General features: G+C 33.3%; 1 protein-coding gene across 1 annotated transcript in view; it reads right to left on the bottom strand.

Moving 5' to 3' along the window:
- Positions 1-22,933, bottom strand: part of LOC127702553 (uncharacterized) — a 53,534-nt gene that overhangs the window by 6,795 nt on the left and 23,806 nt on the right. Inside the window, exons 7-18 of the mRNA XM_052206796.1 lie at positions 21,956-22,243; positions 21,360-21,578; positions 19,422-19,565; positions 17,856-17,972; positions 12,139-12,279; positions 11,503-11,622; positions 10,633-10,749; positions 7,904-8,032; positions 4,123-4,242; positions 3,460-3,579; positions 2,022-2,147; positions 538-663 (exon numbers count right to left, since the gene is read on the bottom strand). Of these exons, the coding sequence (XP_052062756.1) occupies positions 538-663; positions 2,022-2,147; positions 3,460-3,579; positions 4,123-4,242; positions 7,904-8,032; positions 10,633-10,749; positions 11,503-11,622; positions 12,139-12,279; positions 17,856-17,972; positions 19,422-19,565; positions 21,360-21,578; positions 21,956-22,243 (1,767 nt within the window). The remainder of the gene's footprint in view (positions 1-537; positions 664-2,021; positions 2,148-3,459; positions 3,580-4,122; positions 4,243-7,903; positions 8,033-10,632; positions 10,750-11,502; positions 11,623-12,138; positions 12,280-17,855; positions 17,973-19,421; positions 19,566-21,359; positions 21,579-21,955; positions 22,244-22,933) is intronic.

Genomic DNA, 22,933 nt, shown 5'->3' with positions numbered 1-22,933 from the left:
ATATAATTCTATATATGTACCATCAGCTCAGTAATTCCTGCATCGGAACGGACATGATTCAAAACTAACATTTCTAAAGTGTCCCGTTGATAAATTAAGAAATTACATTGTATTAAAAAATTAAAAAATCTAAGGATTCAACCCCATTGTGCAAAGTTGATCTTCAATGGATTTTGCTATTATTCTATATCCCTTTTGTTCATATAGCTCTTCATGTTTCTACGTACTTATACTTATCTTGACTTTCAAATGTTCAATTCTAGGGATTCTGATGGAGATAATCCAGAAAAGTGCTTCGGACGCTTGAACTTTATAAAGTGTATTCATATATTAGCAGTGTATACTGAAACCTGTTCACCCAATATATTGTAATTGTAAAAATAAAAAGATGTGTTATGATTTTTTTGCCAATGAGACATCTCTACACCAGCGATCAAATGGCATAGAAGTTAACAACTACAGGTCACCGTACGGCCTTCATCAATGAGCAAAACCCATACCGCGTTGTAAGCTATAGTGTCTGTTTAAGAATCCTACCATAAGTAACTGGATTCATTGAAGCATATTGTGCTTTGTCGGTCGTTTTAATACTACACTCATAATCAACACAACCATATTTTCTCCAAGCACCTTCCTCAACACAATCATTTTGAAACCGACATTCTAAAATATAAAAACAACTGATATAAAAAATGTCTTGGTCTTTGTAATTAAAATCCTTGAATGTCAAAAGTTCTGTTAGTTTTTTTTCGATTGTAAAAAAGGAAAACATTGATAATCATTTTGATATGCAAAAAAGTCTTAGGAAACTTACATTAGAGGAAAGTATCCGATATTAACATAAAATAGCTGTTGTATGTAATATCAAAGTAAACCATTTACGAAACTGGATCATTTTGAGGATTTTTGTATGTCCTTTGAATTAATTACCGCCCAATTTAGTTGCCTGTTCTTTTTTAAAGTTAAACTTAAGGTTAATCAAGAAAAAGAAGCTGCAAGCAATGTCATTCTTAGTAAACTCACAACAGAAGAATTGATAATCGCTCACACACAGTAGAGTCTGAAATTTTAAAGCACCGTACTAAATATACAACCAATTCCTCATAAGTAGCCCCCATCATATAAGTCGAATGATTAATTGTAAGGTTCAAATAAAAAAAAATGATAGCATTGCAGCTCTAACAACCACCTCCACTGTACAACTCTAAATTATCATGTGCGTTGATCAAAGTTAATATCAGAATTAGCTATATTTTGACTGCAAAAAATTATATTTGTCACAATAGTTCATTTGGAACATTGCAAGTTTATTTATATGCCCATCAGCTAAGGTACCTTTGCTTTGATGGAAGCATGATTGGTGAAATTGTGATAACCACTAGGTTATAACGCCTCCCTGGATTTTAATCGTGAAAATTGTTCCAGAGGCACATGTTGTTAGCATTGAAGTCATATCACACGTTTTGGGGACTTTTAGCCTCAAACACTTTTATGCGCAAAATGAAAGGTAACACTCTCAGAGATCCAAAAATGATCTATTTACGTAATTACCTTTATATCATACATTATTTTGATTCCATGAACATCCAATCAAAAATTCAAATCTACCTTCTCCGTTCAAACCTTAACAATCTGGAGGCATCAGCCAATACTACACTGTATATGTATTCTGAAGAAGTTTTATACTTCAATTTGCATAAAAAGAACTACGGGTAGTGAAGAAAAAAGGCAATATAAGAAAACGGGTTTATCATACATTTACATATTAATACTGCAATGCAAGGAGATCCTTGCCTCCTTTCGACAAATCCTTTTTTTTCAGTGCATTGGTATGCCTAATTTTGCTATTTTCTTGCCGACATACCAGCATTGCAGAACTCAATTATTGAACTAATTGTTAAAGCATTAAGGGCCTGAATATGCAAGGAATATATTTTTTTTCTGGAAGTTAAGCTAACAACTATCAGTCGATCGCTATATTGTTAATTTGAGAAAATATCATTTCATATATTAAAACATACTTTGTTGTTTTACTTCCTGTTTGAAAACATGACGGAAACCATTCTTGTACCAACGACATGTGTATTCTGTACATCCACTGTTCCAAGTCATGTTAACACCAATGCATTTTCCATTAAACTTACAACCTAGATTCGAATAAAAGATAATCAGTGTATTATATAACAATCAAAAAATATATACATGTTCAGCTTTTTGTATCTATGGTAGAATATTTTTGTTGAAAGGCTTTCTGACCATTTTTTCTGGTTTTATTCTTGTAGATCATTTTTTTCACTCAATATATATTTACATTCAAAGTATAGTTTTAAAAACAACAAAACTATAAAGGTTGACGTTTGCAATAAGGTCATCTCCTTATGTTTTTGTTCACGTCTTTTGTCTTCTAGAAGCGATTAAAAGCTTGACATATTGTATAAAAACTTGTATTTTGTTAAATATTGTATATCAACCTTCAGATGACTGTAGGTTGTTGGTGTCTTAAGGATTGCAATCTCGTTGATGTTTACTCAAAAATTTCTTTTTAGTCATATTATCAAATAGAGAGTTTATCCGGAAATGTTATAATGCTAAAATTATTATGACAACTCATGATTAGATAAGTAATTCTAATGGTATCGTTAAAATAATTCACTTGAATCGTTTTATAGAAATTAAATATCAGTTTCAACAAGTGCAACAACTTGAGAAACAGACACGACAATGTAACATTTAGGGAACTGCATGAACTACATTAGGGACGAATCAAGAGTGTAAATCAACACTCAGTCAAAATGTTATAATCAAAAATAGGAAAATTTACAGTCAGTTTATTTTACTGAAAGCATATTGTTTTCTTAATTTTGGCTGGACGAATCGTTGGCATAATTCCGGCTCACATTGCAACGTCCTATCAAACTGAGTCTAATATGATACATACCCTATTGTGTACTTTTAGTTACTTGTAGTGAATGCATGATGAGATGTTTATTTATGAAACAAAGAAATACAAAATTCTTCGTAAACAGAAAATAATACAATGAAAGAGTTTATGTAATGTTGTTATTTTAGTGTTATATTTAACATTGCAATTAAAGCGGGTGGTTTGGCTAGCCACAAAATCAGGTTCAACCCACCATTTTTTTCTTAAAAGATGTCCTGTACCAAGTCAGGAAAATGGCTATTGTTATCTTATAGCTCGTTTCTGTGTGTGTTGCATTTTAGTGTTTCTGTTGTGTCTTTGTTCTCCTCTTATATTTGATGTGTTTCCCTCAGTTTAAGTTTGTAACCCGGATTTGTTTTTTCTCAATCGATTTATGAATTTCGAACAGCGGTATACTGCTGTTGCCTGTATTTATGTTAAAAGTTTAAAAATCTCTTATCATTAAATACAATTTTGGAAAAAAAATGAAAAAAATGAATTTTTTAAACTGTTTAACACCGCTTCATATATTAAGATACCTCCATCAACGATATTCATGTAAGTAGCCCTCTTATCTATATCAAAGATACACTGTTTTGTGTAACATCCTTCTGTAACTCTGTCTCCAGCCTTATAGCATTTGCCATTGTATGCACATTCTATCAATGATAATAATGGTGTTTTTAGAACAGTTAATCCTCGAAATAAATGTAGTCGCCATTTAAGATATTAGATTTAGTGTTTGTATTTTGATGGTAACAATAAATTAACTCATCGACCAATTTTTTTTATGAATGCTTATTTTTATTTCAATAATTTACGAGTTACCGTTTGTCTTTTGTGTCTTTTATCATTAGGTTATAGTGGTGTTTTTTTTTAATTTCGTTATTTCACTTGCAGTATCTTCTACTTTTCGTTACAATAATTCCTAAATATATTTTTGTCGACTGGCACGCACGACATTCAGTTTGCTGACGTAAAATACCATATAAGTATCAAAATATTAGTAAGATAACATAATAGTATTAAAATATGAAATAAGATAAATATTAGTATTGCAAACTTGAACATTTTAATGACATGTAGCTTCTGACACCCGATGTTAAAAAAATTACAAGATCTATTATAGACATTGATTCCCCGTATAATTATCAATAGTATTCATATAGAAACAAATAAAATCTACAAAATGTTTAATGTACCTCCAGCAACTGTGCTCATATAAGCGACCTTCTTTTCTTTATCAATAATACATTGTTTCGAGGAACATCCTTCCTTCACTTTATCACCAGCTTTATAGCATTTCCCTTTGTAATTGCATTCTGTCAATTAATAACAGTAATGGTAATTTTTTTTGAAGAAACAACAGACACGGCTCCCTCCGCCTCATTTTTAGACTTATACCTCGAATTTGACATACACAGTCATCTCAGTACCAGAATCTATGACAAACGAGACGATTTTAATTTTAAAATTATCAATTTCCCCCACCTTAGTAGCAATATACTAACTTCACCTACATATGGGATATACATTTCCCAACTTATTCGGTATGCAAGAGCTTGCAGCTCCTACTCAGACTTTCTTAAACGTCACCAGTGTCTGAGCAGAAAGTTGATGAACCATGGGTATGTCAAAAAACGTCTCGTCCTTTTTCTTAAAAAGTTCATCGGAAGGTACCAAGACCTTGTTGATAAATATTCCGTATCAACTTCACAAATAATACATGATGGTCTTGAAGTATAGATTCTGCGTACTGACGCTGTTTATCATCTTAATAACGTGTTTAAGTGTTCTTTTATTTATCTTTATTTATATTACTTTTACTGTTTGGTCTGTTTTTGGTGATATACATTTGACGTGACTCTGTACTTTAAACATCCCGCCATTTTGTTATTGTTCTATTATAATTTTTGCATACTTTGAACGACAAAATTATTGTATATCTCTACCTGTGTGACGTTTACATTCTGACGTCAAACACGCGATTCTACGCCGGGGTTAATGTTAAAATTACGATTCGGTCACAGTGCTTAAAATCCCTAGATCCTTTATGAGTTGAATTGGCATACATAAATAAAATACAAAAATAAGTAAGCAATGAACGAGGTTGTTAAATGTGATATTTGCTTTTTTGTGCTTCTTTGTTAAATATTTGTTTGGTTTTGTTGTGATTAAGATTGTGACACGGTGTTAACTGCTGTACCCCTATTTTGACACTTTTACCTATTATGTTTGTTTGTTTTATTCACGCATCGTTGTCAATATAATGGAATATGATGCAACTGTCATACAAGTGAGAGGTTTAGCGCTATAAAACCAGGTTCAATCCACCATTTTCTACATAAGAAAATGCCTGTACCAATTCAGGAATATGATAGTTGTTGTCCATTCGTTTGATGTGTTTGTGCATTTGATTTTGCCATTTGATTAGGGACTTTCCGTTTTGGATTTTCCTCGGAGTTCAGTATTTTTGTGATTTAACTTTTTATCACCAGCTTTATAGCATTTCTCTTTGTAATTGCTTTCTGCAATTAATAACAGTAATGGTAATTTTTGAAGGCCTTTAAGACAAGGTCTTGTCAAATACTTTACATTAGGGAGCTATCATTTAATTTTTATAGGGAAGGGGGGGGGGGCTAGGATGAAATTACAAAAAAAAAGAGTTTTGAGTAAAAAAAAGGCAGGATGAGCAACTTGGCAAAAAAAAAAAGGCAGGATGACAATTTATGTTTCAGGATAGAGATTACAACTAAATAAAAATGCAGGACAAAATTTTTTATCCTAGCCCCCACCCCCCTTATAAAAATCAATTGGTAGCTCCCTTATTTGAACATGAGTTAAATCTTCTTTTACAAAAAAGATGTTCGCAAATATTGTTGGTATAACATGTTGTGATTATCGCGAACAAGACAGAAATGTCAATTCCGACCGTTAAAAAGGTTTCGTAATCTACTTATATCATTGGCATGACAAAGTAATGGACTGTTTATAATAATACTTCATATATAGAAACTAAAGCATTAAAAAAAAAATTGCTTTAATAATTTTTTGAAAGGAGATTTTGTTTCGAAATGTACAGGTTTTGTTGACAAAAAATATAAGGGGATCTTGGAAAGAAAGCATAACATATCTTACATTAAGTGTTCCTTAAAGTATTATTCACTAGGGATTTCGTTATTCAAGTGATATTCTTAAGACGTATGTATAAAATAAGTTAACATTTACAAAGTGTTATCTTTCTCAACTTATGAATATAAAGCATGAAAGCAATCGGAAACGTTCTGTACTGACCACTTGGTATGTTTACTCATCGCACTTACTTTTCCGTTTTTTTTTTCTTATTATTCACTTTTATTGAACAATGCATACTTTTATTTCGAGATGGCACCCAAGGGTGACTGATCTTCCAATCGGCAGTAAAACCCTTGCCAAAGTGGGGGGTCCCTTTACTATGCGGGATGTATGAATACGGAGCCCCGTAGGGTCAGAATGGGGACGTTAAATCCGATGCCTCGTCTTGAAAGAGTTCCACACGCTCTGCACGTTAAGAACCATTGAAACAAATCTTTGGTGGTCCGTAAGTAACCTGTTGCAAGGCTAAATTTCTGTCCCTATCAAATATACCCTCATTTTCTAGTGGCAGTCCAAAATTCCCGACCTTCATCGCGGACAACCCCTATTACAGGCCCTACCTATTGTATGCATGTTGATTTGTTCTCGTCCTGAACATGCATGAAATACTTGCCACTAGACGTTAAGCAAACAATAAGAAGAGGTTAAATGCGAGGTGTGGTGTGTTTGAGTTTGAAGATATTTTAGAAATCAAAATGTCCAAACTAATGCCAAACTGGATCATAAGATGAAACGTTATTCTGTTGGAGAGGTATGTAAATAATTTATCTTAAACGCAAATTTGTCCTCTTCTGTTACGACAGGGGAATTAAGGCGTTTGGGGAAATAACATACCAATTAATACATAGCATGCCGTTATAAGGGATGACAAAGAGACACAAAAGAAGCAGATCAACTAATGTGTTTTATATAAAATGGTTCGCGCTAGGAACAGTTGAAAGAAAACTTGACAATATCAGCGGCAATATTTAAATACGATCCTTTAGCAAAACATCTTTAAGCAATCAACACTTTAAGGACCGAGGTTGAATAATCTAAATCACTCTGAAGATTAGTACAAGCCACTACACATTCACCAATATAGCGCTGCAATGGAGTATAGCAAATGGTGCAGGCTATCAATGATTGCTTGTTCGGTTTTTCGTGGTGGTAACTCTAATAACATCATTGCATTTGTTGCTATGAGTCTTGAAATGATGATGAAAATATGGAACACTATTTAGAATGAATTTTAGATGAATGCATTTGTGATAGCCTCTTTATTTTGTGTCTATTGGAGTTTTAAAATAAGGATGTATAATAATGTAAATGTGAAATAAAACTACAGAACATATTGTCTTTTCTAAATTTTGATTACATTGAAACGTTATCATACATTATTGAGGTATTGATATGGTTATTTTGATTTCTAGTAACCTGATTGGTTGCTTTAAAGATTCAGTGCTGAGTTGTTAGTTTCTTTGTTTGAGTTCGAAGGACTAACGGATTCGAAATGGACAGATATTTATGTCCAGTAGCCATTGAAGTTATTGAGATTTGGTATTGAATAGGTTGAATAAAATTGAAATAGACTTGACATTTTGACAATTTGTAAGCTGTTGTATAGAAATTCGCTGTATGATTTACCATTATGAACATTTGAAACGATTTGTTCTAAAGCAGTAACTACCTTGCTCCACAAGTTGGGTCTTTTACTTTACTGATTAAAAAATATCCTTAACCCTAGCAAAGCGACTTGAGTTTTATGTGAAGCCCAAAAGTCAGCTATTACACGTTCATATGACTGTTGGAAAAGAAAACGTACTTAAACTATATAGTTGATACAACAATGGTCTGTGTTTGCCTTACCTTGCTCAACTGAATCAATGTTGAATGATACAGAAGTCGCTTTCCTTGTCATGGTACATTTTAACCAATGGCAGGCGGCATGGTGCCACACTGCATTAACTGCATGACATTCACCGTCATACTTGCATGCTACAAATAAACCAAGTAACAAGACTAAAATAGTCATTTATATACAGCTGTTCTATTAGCGTTGTATCTACTGAAGTCAAATATTTAGTTTACTGCAAATTTTATTAGCAAATATAATTTCTTGATTAATATTAGATAGATTAACAATTTCAATAAAAAAAGAATTTCAAAAGCATCACTGTATTTGGTGCTAAAAGTTTTTGAAAGTTAGATAAAAATTTGCACCATAGCTATTAACATCGAAAGAACCAGCTATACCGATAGGTCATTCTGGCATAAGGGAGTTTTTCTTATGTATTAGCTGACGGTATGGCTAAATTTAAGAAACACATTTAATATGAAAACAGTGTTCATTGCATAAAACTAATTGTAAACAGGTTTACAGTATGCGACGCTTGGTTATCAATGAGTTCATACAAAAACTAGATGTGGCGGAACGACACGAATGGTCCCGCTCACAAAAATAAGCTTGAAGCCATTTTTAGGAGTGGACATTTTTAAAGTCAAAAGCTTGTAATTTCGGAAAAAATCAGCGCAGCGGAACCAAACGTAAACTCGATCTGTAACTCATCATAGTAGACTCACAAACTAATAAAGCGCATGATACGCCCGTCACCCTTTTATTCCGTCTTCGTGCTTTTAATGAATTTATATGATCAACTAGAAATACTGTGAGCATTCAATTTGCTCAAGAAGACCCCCCCCCCCCCCCCCCCCCCACCCCCGGCCCCCAAAAAAAAGAAAAAACGAAAAAAAGATGCACACACAGTTGTACCCATTGACACAAAACATGAATAATTTGGCATTATTAAGGCTACCTCAAGTTTGACTAAGTTTGCGGCCTCGATTTTTGATCGAATAACATTCTATAACCGTCCAAAGTGTGAAAAATGGACAGTTTTCAACGAATTAAGTTCCATAACACCACAATTTCATATCAGAAATAAGAAATTTATATAAAAAAAGGGGAATAAAATTGAGACTTGAAATGGGGAATATCTTGTTTCAATAGATATAAACAAGTCCCCAAAGTTTCATGAAAACTGCTCAAAGCGTTTATGAATAAAATCCCATAAATCAGAAACTTAATATCTAAAATTTATGATATCGAAAGGGAGCTTACGCCGATAGATATAAACAATTAACCAAATTTTCATGAAAATTGTTCAAAGCATTTTTGTTGCAAGTGTTGACGACGAAAGGACAGACGGACGGACGGATGGACAACGCTATATCATAATACGTCCCGTAATCGGGCGTATAAAAATCAGCTCAATATTTGAAGGCTTTTAAATGAAAAGTCCGTATAACTGTTATTATCACGAAATTTTCGAAGTCAAAACTCGTAATTTCGGCAAAAATCCGCAGAGCAGTATGAAACGTAAACTCGATCTGTAACTCATCTAATAAAATTGAGAATGGAAATGGGGAATGTGTCAAAGAGACAACAACCCGACCATAGAACAAACAACAGCAGAAGGTCACCAACAGGTCTTCAATGCAGCGAGAAATTCCCGCACCCGGAGGCGTCCTTCAGCTGGCCCCTAAACAAATATATATATACTAGTTCAGTGATAATGAACGCCATACTAAACTCCAAATTGTACACAAGAAACTAAAATTAAAAATAATACAAGACTAACAAAGGCTAGAGGCTCCTGACTTGGGACAGGCGCAAAAATGCGGCGGGGTTAAACATGTTTATGAGATCTCAACCCTCCCCCTATACCTCTAGCCAATGTAGAAAAGTAAACGCATAACAATACGCACATTAAAATTCAGTTCAAGAGAAGTCCGAGTCTGATGTCAGAAGATGTAACCAAAGAAAATAAACAAAATGACAATAATACATAAATAACAACAGACTACTAGCAGTTAACTGACATGCCAGCTCCAGACTTCAATTAAACTGATTGAAAGATTATGTCTTCATCATATGAATATCAGGCACAATCCTTCCCGTTAGGGGTTTAGTATCATACAATCATAACATATATGAGAAGAACATAACCCGTGTCATGCCAACAACTGGTTTTTAAATAAATGTGTTTAGTGCCGATGCAAAAAGTAGACTCAAATCCTTAAAATCACCTCAATATGTAATGGCGTTAGGAAAAAAAGTCCGTACGACTGTTCTTTGCGGAATGACGGATAAGGGTAACACTATACGGCCCCGACATAAGTCGGCGGGGCCATAAAAATAAAGATTTTATTGTAACCATGAAAATTTAGAAAGCATTGGTGACTCTTTTTAGATGTAACAATGAACATTTAGGAAGCATTGGTGACTGACTCTTTTAGGTGAAGTCGACAACACAAGTTTGCCATATAAAAAAAATATTAACGTCAAAACAGGAAACGATGAAAACTGGAGAGCCTTTATGATAAAAAAAAAAGAACAAAAAAATGACTGCGAATTTGTAATTTTCCAAAATCAACTTACTAAAGGTCTAGAACATTATAATAGCATCACCGAAGAGACGTTAATTGTCGAAATGTGAATATGGTGCGAAATTGGTACTATTAATGTTATTATTCATTCTTATAATACATCAATAATAAAACATTTGCATTATAATACAAGTAGAGAGGAAACTTACCACCTCGAAGGAATTTCATTCCGCATTTAGTAGTTGCTGCTGAACACTTGTATGTCAAGCAATTTTTGGTAAATTCAGAACCAATAGGAATACATTTTCCCTTACCATCACTACAACCTGAAAAATAGATGTCATTTGATTTCAAGGGAGACAACAATTATGACAGAGAGCAACCAACAACAACAATTAGATTTCAGACTCCTGCCATGGGATAATCATATAAAAAATGTGTTAGGGTTAAACATGTTAACTAGTGCTCAACCCTTCCTTTTGCTTTGGACAGTTGTGAAACAACACAGCATAAGAGTAAAAGTGAAAATCGCTTGTCTCATCTAATCGGTACTAATAGCAAACAGACAATAAACACAGTGTACTTATCCAAGGTAATATCAAGTTGCATATGTCACTAGTAGGAACTTGGCGAACCCAGTAACGTTGTTAGATATGGTGTCGCCCTTTGGAAGCGATGACAGAGAAAACAAACATATCACCAGTACTTCGAGTAACTCGTATAGTTTTAAAATCAACCAATACGTAATAACGAACAAACAAGTTGTGAAATGACTTTTTTGTCGTTTTTGATCATCAAGTGAAAATAACACTTTGTAAATTTGATGAGTCCGAAAGGAAACGTATAATTCGTCGGCTTGTTTTTGGCAAACACAAATGTTCCTCATTACGGCCAAAATACATGGCAAGTAACACTGTTATTAAATGTTTCTTATAAAATAAACATAATTTTTACAAACATAATATCCTTCACTACATATGCAAGATTTTTTAAATTTCTTTTAGTCAAAATGAAAATGGAATCTGATTTTTGTTAACCAGGCAATAACTACGAAATTTAAAATGCTGTCATTACTTTACCTGCTTTAACCATTCGGAAACGACAATCTTGTGAACCTCGACTGGCAGTACATACTGAATTGTAGCATCCCCTTTGAATATGATAATTAAGTGGCCGACACACATCTTCATCTTTGCAACCTTTACACACAAAAAAATATTTGAGGCACATTTAAATGGCTTTTTTTTCAAAATAATGCTAAATCTAAAAACATTTGATATTTTCTTTTGATGTTCAAACATCTCAACTCCAAGAATAGTCCGCTTACCTGAATTTCAAATAAGCCTAATAGACGAATATTGAATAGATATAAAATAAGGAGATGTGGTATGATTACCAATGAGACAACTATCCACCAAATTTCAAATGAAGTGGATGTAAGCAATTATAGGCAACCGTACAGCCTTCAACAATGAGAAAAACCCATACCGTATGGTCGGCTATGAAATTACGTAATACCATATCTCTACATGTTATCATTTTAGTAAATGTTACCAATGCAAAAATTGACAATTGTATTAAACTCCACAGTAAGTTTGGTGAAAACAATCTTCAATGGGGCGAGCTGGAAATAACTGTTTCATAGTCCAGGCTGACCTGGTACTTATCAAAATGATTGTAACATATTTAATTTATAGAAAGATTTATGTATATACCTCTGTAGTCTGTTTTTACTTGAAACTCTACTTTTACCCCGTTGTCAACTTTATGACATCTCTTTGAATAACATGTTTCACCATATGAAGCCATCCATACTTCACTTTCATTTCGACAGTTGCCTTTGTCATCCATGCAACCTTAAAACACAGTAGCGTTCAACTAAAATATGGGTAATTGATTCTTTCAAATAGTTCATCATAACATGACAAAATGTATTAACAATTCTTGCTAAGATAATAAGTCTTGTTGAAGCAGTTTTCCATAGTTAACATTATAAAAATATGACAGGAGAAAAACTTAACGTTACTGAATTTGATAACTTATAGTAATTCTTGAGCCTGTCTCGTTTAGCATGTTTGTATCCATATTTCAAAGGGGTAAACTGTAAAACTGAAATTTTCGCTGGTCTCTCTGTCATTTACATAAATTGGTTTATATAGGTTTAAAAATTATTTCCATTGTAGAATTGAATCCTTTTTGCAGGGGGGGGGGGGGGGAGGGGGGTCGAAATAAAAGGAATGACAAATCATCTTTTTGAGATACTTTTTATTTGATTAGTCACCTGCTTTCATTTAGAATAAATTAGAAAAAAACAACATTCAGTTCTTGTATTTACATTTACTGATATTTGAAATAAAATAAATGTGTTATTTACATTTTGAATCTGAAAGTAAAGCTTTAAACACAATAAGCAAGCAATGTGTAGAGAATCCCACGTGCAACCAATTTATCGTGATAAATGTGAAATTTGTATACAGTATATTTCTACTCCAAGGTAGAAAGCTTATATAAAAAAAACATTTAAGTCAATAATGATTATTTTGTATTTTTATAGAATAATAATTATTTTGTATTTTTATAGAATAATAATTATTTTGTGTTTCAATTAACTATTAACATTTATAATATATAATATCAACTACTATTTCAAGTCAATTCAATTTGCGATGTTTTAAACATGAACCATTTCACTGTGTCTAAACTACCCCGGCGAAAAATGTTTGGACTCAATAGTATCTAACGTCCGGTACGGTGACGGACAATCAACAGACAGAGAAAGGTAGAAATTCTGTTTATTTATATGTTGTTTTAATGATATTGAAGAATATACATACACATATAACTATTTTCGATAGTGTGATGTAATATTTTCTACAACCGTTCTAGATTTATGGAGAAATAAGTAATAAGGCACATCAAAATGGTGAATTGAGTGAACCCTGCCTCGAATTTGTTTAATTACTCTTTAAATTGAGCACATTGTACGGAAAGAAAGGTACGGAAAGAAAGATACTAACTCGGTGATTTCAAGACTTGTCACTATGAACACCTCAATATTTGCATGTCTGTGCATGGAATGAAAGAAGTGGGTCATGTCAAAATTGAAGCACCCGGTTTTGTCAATGTGTACGACCCGGTTTTGTCCTTAAATTTCACAAAGCAGACCCGGTTTTGTCATAGAAAATAATGCATAATCGCATGACGAAAATTAAAATATGGCGTTCAACAGCAGTTTGAGGGATCGTTGAAAAACATTTTCTTTCAGAGGATAACTTATAAATAACCTTTTTGAATCCGTAAAAACTTGAATTCCTGCTATATTAGAACAAAGCAAATCTCAATTTTGTTTTGTATAAAAAAAAAGGGAAAATGAAAAAGAAATGACGGTTTTGTAACGCAATTAGATTTTTTTATATCAACTATGTAAATTTAAGTGTTCAAACTTAAATAGTGTACGGCCTTGAAAATTTAAGGACGCACATTTTATATGTGATTTTCTGGGACAACAAGATGGTTTTCTATATGTTCCGCTCTACTTAAAGGGAGAGACAGTATGATCGTTTGAAAATAAATATTCAGAAACTAAACGTTCATTATAAAGCAAGAGAATAAGAAAAATGAATATGCATGCAGAATCGCCCAAGAAAAGGAATTTCCATGCGGCGCAAAGGATCACAATAATAGTGCGTTATAAATCTGTTTACCCCTCCTTGTTACAATAATACTAAATATAAGTTAGTATAATAGTCTAAGGCCATCCGGCAATTGCAATGATGATTATTTGATTAGTAATTTTATAAATAAACGTTGTTTTATCTCTTTTTTTTTCTTCTTTTTTTTTACATTAACAAATTCTTTAATGCACTAGTATCAAGTTGTTAACAACTGCCCTATATAGTACAACTATTATATATAGGTTTATCTCTTCATTGTATAATGATTATCGTTCATTGACAAATGTTCTACAATTTAAGCACGTTGGTCAAGTTTAAAATTATCAATATGCAAGGGCGGACCGAGGCCATGATTTTTGAAAGGAGCGTATTCATAAACGGATTTTATACCGCCGAACGTAGAAAGGGGAACTTTTTGTAACGATTTTATGCTAAAAAAAATCATTTATAAATCGTAAAAAACATGATAAAATAATTATTTCTAGCCACCAAAAAAAAGGGGGGGGGGTCGGCGTACTCCCTCTACCCCCTGGATCCGCCACTGATATAATGTAACTATATCGTATACCATCATAAAATTTAATAAACGACGAAAAAAACAGAGACAGCCGCCAATCGCATATTTACTATAGGGGCTCTGTAATCAAATGAGTTAAGCCTTTTTCAACTCACTGAATTTTTGTTCATATGTTGTGCTGTTATACCAGTTTTTTTCTTGTTTGTTTGTGGGGGGGAGGGGGCGCTTACACGTTCAACCTCGCCATACTGCATGTGCCAGTATCATATCCAGGAGCCTGTAAATCGGTGGTTGTCTTTTGTTGCTGTATATCATACATGTATTTGTTTTTCGTGTTTTATTTTGTTCATAAATCAGGTCGTTAGTTTTCACATTAGTTTTTTTTTATAGTTTTCATTTCGGGGCCTTCTTTAGCTTGCTATGCCGTATGGGTGTTTCTCATTGTTGGATGCCATACGGAGTTCTATATTTGTTAACTTTTACGTCATTTGGTCTCTGATGGAAAATTGTCTAATTGTCATTTTCACGGGCTAAACTGCCACTTAGGTTGTTCGACGAAGACGAAGACGAAGACGAAGATATTGGACGTTATAATGTTGCAAACCAATATTTTTTTATAAAAAGAAATAATTCGTTCATGCCATGCTCAATGCTCAGTTTAACATAGGTAGGCATTATATTTGTTAAAATTTTTAAACCAAGCGTTAGCAAGGTATAAAATATTGACAAATATAATGCCTAACTACCCATGCTAAAATGAGCGTAGAGCATGGCATGATATAATTATTTCGTTTCTAATAGGGAAGTTTAGAACTTGTGTATTTCGAAGCGGACATAAAATACACGTTCGAGAGGCAACCATTTTGATTTGAGATATCCAAAACGTTCTAATAGATATAAGAAGATGTGGTATGAGTGCCAATGAGACAACTCTCCATCCAAGTCACAATTTGTAAAAGTAAACCATTGAATGCTATACGTATACCTTATTGAACTTATCTTCGAACTAAATTTAAATGGAAATAAATAAAAATGTCAAAGTACGGCCTCCAAAACGGATCTTTTTCTCTCACTGTCCGTCAATGGATGAACGAATGAGTAAATATATTGTAAACATCGCGTATAGTGTAGTAAAGCATACTATCCTTACTCTTTTGATAAATTGATATGGTAACACAATCATTCCACATCTTCTTATTTTTACATCATTACAGTAGTATAGAAAATAAACAAACATTTGTGAGATGTATTTCTATTTGTATCCATCTGATGAGTTAAGCCTTTTTCAACTGATTTTTATAATTCGTTCTTATGTTGTACTGTTACACCAATTCCCCAGGTAAGGGGGAGGGTTGGGATCACGCTAACATGTTTAAACCCACCATATTCCGTATATATGTACCTGTCCTAAGTCAGGATCCTGTAATTCAGTGGTTGTCGTTTGTTGCTGTGTTACATATTTGTTTTTCGTTCATTTTTTTTGTACATAATTTAAGCCGTTAGTTTCCTCGTTTGAATTGTTTTACAAATGTCAATTCGAGGCCTTTTATAGCTGACTATGCGGTATGGGCTTTGCTCATTGTTGAAGGCCGTACGGTGACCTATAGTTGTTAATTTCTGTGTCATTTGGTCTCTTGTGAAGAGCTGTCTCATTGGCAATCACATCACATCTTCTTTTTTATATCATAAGGGATTAATGTAAGTACATGCTATAAAGTATTTATTTCCATTTAAATTTAGTTCGAAGATAAGTTCAATAAAGAATACGTATTGCATTCAAAAAATGTCTACTCCTTATTTCGAAAAGATCCCGTTGGAAATATATTTTAATACGACATGTTTGTATTGCAATAACATCTTTATATCATCTTTTTGACTCACATATTCACATGGGCAATGTTCAGATCAGTGTTAACGTAGCTTTTCATAAATATGTGGTTTCAAAACAAAACAAAACCGGGTCCTATACTGAGACAAAACCGAGTCCTTATGTAATAAACAATATTGACGAAACAGGGTCCTTCCATTTTGACATGACCCATTTCTTTCGTTCCATGCACAGAAATGCAAAAATTGAGGTGCTCATAGTGACTAGCCATGCAATCTCTGTGTTAATATCTTTCTTTCCGTACTTTTCTTTCCGTACAATGTGCACAATTTAAAAAGAAATTAAACAAATTCGTAGCAAGGTTCACTCAATTCACCATTTTCATGTGCCTTTTTACTCATTTCTCCTTTAATCTAGAACGGTTGTAGAAAATATTACATCACACAATCGAAAATAGTTATATGTGTATGTTTATTCTTCAATGTCATTAAAAAACAAATAAATAAACAGAAATTCTACCTTTTCTCTGTCTGTTGATTGTCCGTCACCGTGCCGGACATTAGATACTATCGAGTCCAAACATTTTTTGCCGGGGTAGTTTAGACACAGTGCATTTGCTTCATATAAATAAACAATGTGTAGAAAGTTAAGATTAATATGGTGCGCGGGGATAATAATTCTACATAAACTGAAAACTTATAACGGCGTTTCGTCTTGCAGCCGATAAATAATAAGTATAATGTAACTGTATGAATTTTACACATAGTAGATATATATATATATCTTTGTAGTATATGTTTCTAGATATCTTTTAGTTTTCGTACCGTTGAAAGTATTTCAATGAAGGATATTCCAATTGTCCATTTATTTGGGGTTTTTTTCTATGTTGTTATTCCAGTTTAATTGACTGTTTTTGTGTTTCGTACGAAATAGATATTTTGAATCAATAACATGTCTGAGCGTCACTGGTTGGTCTTGTGTGGACGGGACGCACGTCTGGCGTGTTGAGTTTTAAGCCTAGTACCTTTTGTTAGCTATTATTCGTGTGTTTCTTTGTCCTATATGTTCTCCCATTTATTTGTATTGTGGTCCTGTCATGTGATGTTGTCGTTTTGGTGTTGTGTTTGACGTTGCCATAAAAGCGGGAGGTTTGGCATGCCACAAAACCAGGTTCAACCCACCATTTTTTAAGATTTCTTAAAATGTCCTGTACCAAGTCAGGAAAATGGCCATTGTTATATTATAGTTCGTTTCTGTGTGTGTTACATTTTAATGTTGTGTTTTTGTTGTGTCGTTGTTCTCCTCTTATATTTGATGCGTTTCCCTCAGTTTTAGTTTGTAACCCGGATTATTTTTTAACTCTATCGATTTATGAGTTTCGAACAGCGGTATACTACTGTTGCCTTTACTTACCACCTGAATCCACTGTCAATATTCGTAAGCCATCTTCCTCTTTGCAAGTAAACCAAGAACAGCCTTTCTTTATTCTGTTACCAACGAGAACGGTGTTGCCATCCCCATCATCACATCCTTGGATCAGAAAAGTAAGTTGTATACAACAGTATATGTTTCAATTGATAAGATCTGCCGGGAACAGCAGTCTTACTTAAGGATGGCTCATTTCCGAAAAGGTATACCACAAGATAGATGATTTCATTTTTTTTTCTCCATTTTGAGCTTTCCGTTCTTATGTAGACCCATTTCCCGCAGTACTTGCGATAATATATGTATTTAGCAGCTGACACAGATGGCCATAGCTTGTGTATACAACCATGACGGCCTTTATAGAGAGTTGCTAGTTATGTAGAAGCTACAAAACCCTGTCCAAATATACTGTTCATCTCTATCTTTTTTCGATATCAAAAATACTATAATAAGAAATGTAGATAACCAGGGATTCATTTTGTAAAATTTAAGAAATTTGCAAGATCGAAAAATGTATTATTGAAAATACCAAGCGGCAGTGTATATCATAAGTCTAAAAGAAAAACGCCATTGCCAAAGTAAACATCAGTCAACAAAACAATTTACTTGACCGTATTGACCCACTCGATCTTCTTCAATAAATGGGGTCGAATACTGTTCAAATGTTGTGTGAAAGTCTCAACATTTTTTGTTTTTGTGTTTTTAAACCTGGTGTCTTTAATAAGTTTTTACTATTAATACGAAATTTGTAACGTTTCAAATTTAGTTTTTCCAAGTTAGGACACCTGCAGATGGACAGTTTATCCAACCAGCATTAGGTGATTTATATCAAATAACAACAGATTTCAGCTGATACAGTTTTATAGCTTTAGCGAAGGTTGCTTGTTAAAGTTCATCTAGTCTTAGACAGATTTTAGACAACTATTAGGTTTTTTTATATTAATGATATTCAACATTGCTATTAATTCGCCCTCACAACTATTTTGATTCGATCACCACTGATGAGTCTAAGAAGAAGAAAAACGCGTCTTGTGTGCTTAATTATAAGCCTGATATCTTCGATTATTTTTTGAATAACTAAATATATAGTACAAAAGTAAAGATTCCAATAATAGTATTCATACCTGTATTTAAAAAAGTTTAACAAAACAAAACTCCAAGACACCATCTTTCGTCATTGTAATCGATACATTCATTACACACATAGGATTGTTGTCATCCAATCAGAACCAATGATCACAACCCATTGGTTTATAGTGACAAAAATTGAATTTCTATACTATTATCATCGTCTTTCATCATTGGAATCGATCCATGCATTACAGGCATAGGATTGTTGTCATCCAATAAGAACCAATGATACAAAATGATTGCATTAGGATTAAGTTTTACATACCACAATCCATTGGTTTGTAGTGACAAAAGTAAATTTCTGTACTATTATCACCGTCCTTTGTGATTTGCATCGACCCATTAATTACAGGCATAGGATTGTTGTCATCCAATCAGAACCATTGATACAAAATGATTGCATTAGGATTAAGTTTTACTTACCACAATCCATTGGTTTGTAGTGACAAAAGTAAATTTCTGTACTATTATCACCGTCCTTTGTCATTGGAATCGATCCATTCATTACAGGCATAGGATTCTTGTCATCGTCATCAAAAGCAAAATATTCAAGGGTGTGTGTCATACCTTCAAAATTGATAAACAATATCAATTTTCATGTTCCTTTACTTTATAAAGGCTGAGTCTGTTTATTTAGAATTGAGAATGGAAACAGGGAATGTGTCAAAGAGACAACAACCCAACCAAAGAGCAGAAAACAGCCCAAGGCCACTAATGGGTCTTCAACGCAGCGAGAAAATTCCGCTCCAGGAGGCGGGCTTTAGCTAGCCCCTAACAATAATGTATACTAGTTCAGCGAAATGGACGCCACACTTAAACTTAAAACTTAAAAATTTTAAAAACACACTAGACCAACAAAGGCTAGAGATTACTAACTTAGGACGAGTCCGATGTTATAATAGGTGACAGAAGAAACTATACAAAATGACAATGGTCAACATAAAAGAGGGACGAAAGATACCAGAGGGACAGTCAAACTCATAGATCGAAAACAAACTGACAACGCCATGGCCATGGCCAAAAAATAAAAGTACAGATGACACAACATAGAAAACTAAAAACTAAGCAACACGAACCCCACCAAAACTGGGGGTGATCTCAGGTGCTCCGGAAGGGTAAGCAGATCCTGTTCCACATGTGGCACCCGTCGTTTTGCTTATGTTATTACAATTCCGGTAAATAGTATAATTCTGTAGGTCACATTCGTGAAAAGGGAAGGGTATTGTAGTTACGACATAAGGAACATATCCGATATCATCTGTGAAACGGTTATTCCATAACGGTCAACCAACTCGTGATGGCGTCTGTAAAATTTACGAAGGTATGATTTCAATTTCACCATTTGGAACATAAATTAACAAAGAACTACTAGAAGTTACTGACATGCCAGCACCAGATCTCAATTAAACTGATCGGAAGATTATGTCTTGATCATATGAAAATCAAGCACAATCCCTCCAGTTAGGGGTTTAGTATCCTGTCATCATAAATTATACAAGAAGAACATTACCCGCATCATGCCAACAACTGTTTTTATTTCCGATGCAAAGGCCTTATGAGTGAATCAATATCAAAATCCAAAAATGCCATGCTTAATTACTTGACAACATTATCGTAACTATATCCCTTCTAAATACAATGTAAGTCTATTTAGAGGTTTGGTTAGCATTTGCATGCAAAATGATAATGTCTAGGTAATCCATCATAGGCAAAATATTAACGATTAAAACAGCTCTTAGAGGGTTCCAAAATATAGTTTTTTCTAATACATTATAATTAATGTGACTTTAAAGTAATAGCAAAATGATGAACAATAGCATGTAAATATAAAAATGTATTCGTCAAACTTTACCCAAGAGGCTTCGACTGTTGTGGTCATGCCTGTTTTAAAAATGAAAACAACACGTTATAAATTTCATGCGTCCAAAGCGCTTTTCTCAATTTTAAGGCTTCTTAGATAAAGAAGCCTATACTTACATGAGTTAAATCATTACGCTTGTCATATGCATGTAGCATGCGTTAATACTACATTAAATCATATCCAGTTTAAATAATTTTTATAAATGTTTAATATTTGGGTACTCTTTATTCATGTACCAATACTATTGTATAAAAAATGAAACGTTTGAAATCTGAAACACTTTAGTCATTTAATCGTCTCTGGTATGGTTTGCATAAACTTGCCACAGAAAAAAAATATTAAATTGTCTAAAGCCTAAGGAATTTTCTTACATTAAGTATACATCTAACTTGTTAACAATAAGTTCGGAAACTATGTGAGCTACCATCAAATACCTCTAACATTGATGACACTAGTAAGATATAAATGCGAGACCACAGGTAATTTCTTGCATCATGTACCTCTAACTTGTTGACAATCGTCCGCCTTACTTCCCATAAACAAAATAAATGGTCTTTCCTTTGGCAATACCAGCGGAACTTCAATATCTCCATCATTTCGGCAACAGAAATAAAATGTAGTGTCTTTTTTATAACTTCCATCAGGCAGTGAACCATTAGTGGTACTTAGATGTTCATAACTATCTGCATCGTCCATGGTAATATATCCCTCTTGAAACCCTAAATAAGCCAGAAAAAGCAAATAAAAATATTTTTGTGAGCAACGATATGCGCCATAGTATATCTAAATATGAACTTTATAAAAAAAAAATTTATCCCTTGCTTTTGAACGCTTGTCTTTCACAAAATCAAAGTTAAGCTGAACAAATCGTATATGTTCAACGAAACAAAGAAAATAATTCATAAAACAAATTGTATTGGTTCGGGACGATTATGAGATAGCCATATTACATGGAAACCTGTCTGTTGTTAAAGATTTTATGTTTTCATTTATATGTTAGGACATTTTCAGCGTTGGTTTGTTGTCTCATTGACATGTACCTCCTTTGTTCATAGAAATAAAACAAAACTTTCCCATTTAAGTTAACAAAAAGCACCTTTAGGACAAGTTCCATTTTTTCTCATGATGCAATATTGTCCTGTTTCCCAATATGTCTGGTATCGAGGACGTATGGAAGAATCATTCACTTCTCGCTTCATACAGAAATAATGTATAAAGACGAAACTACTGTACAATCCAAAGGCGTCAAAATCAAATGATACATAATTCTTCAAACTTCCAATATGCCCTCTATGTCCTTCTGACCATTCTTCTGCAACATCAACTGGACAACCAGACTTTGATTTTAGTAGTCCATAATCACCCTCTGGCCAGTACATAATCTCTAGTGAACAGAAAATAAGATTACAACAGATGACAACTCATTACACATTATATACATTAAGACGATGTGGTATGAGAATACTTTCCACAAGAGACCAGATCGCATACAAGCAACTATAGGTCATTGCACATTGTACATTTACTAGTTCTTGCCTGATTTACACCTCGTCGAAGAAATAATGTTACTTTATCCCTAACAAATAAATTCCTCATAATTATTTTCATTCATATGTATTCCTAAATGCACATATGCAGTTTTATATACATCTAGCATAGAAATCAACTCTAATCGGTACTGGGGTCGTCTTATATTTGCAGTGAGGTGATAGCTGTAGTTGTGTGTTGACTTTGACATAAAAACAGCACTACACGAGTTCTTTCTTTTCTTTGTGTTTTTTTTTATAAGTGATATAGATTTGTATTCATGAATAATTACATTACATGTATGTTTACCCTCTCAATTTTATTCATTACAATCCGTAATTTTGATTTGCTGACAACAATCGTGAGGCACAAAAATGCCACATTTTATTTCCTTATACAATACAACAGCTATGACTGCACGTGCTATCCGTGACAATGTTAAAATGATGCATCGAAAAACAAACGAAAAACTTGACATAACTATTGATCTAATGGTTTATAGCATAAAAATGTAATTATAAGAATTGAATGCTTCTTTTTATAATTT

This window comes from Mytilus californianus, unplaced genomic scaffold (genome assembly GCF_021869535.1).
Source record: "Mytilus californianus isolate M0D057914Y unplaced genomic scaffold, xbMytCali1.0.p SCAF_5, whole genome shotgun sequence".
NCBI classification, from domain to species: Eukaryota; Metazoa; Mollusca; class Bivalvia; order Mytilida; family Mytilidae; genus Mytilus; species Mytilus californianus.
This window is presented reverse-complemented; position numbering and strand designations above follow the sequence as displayed.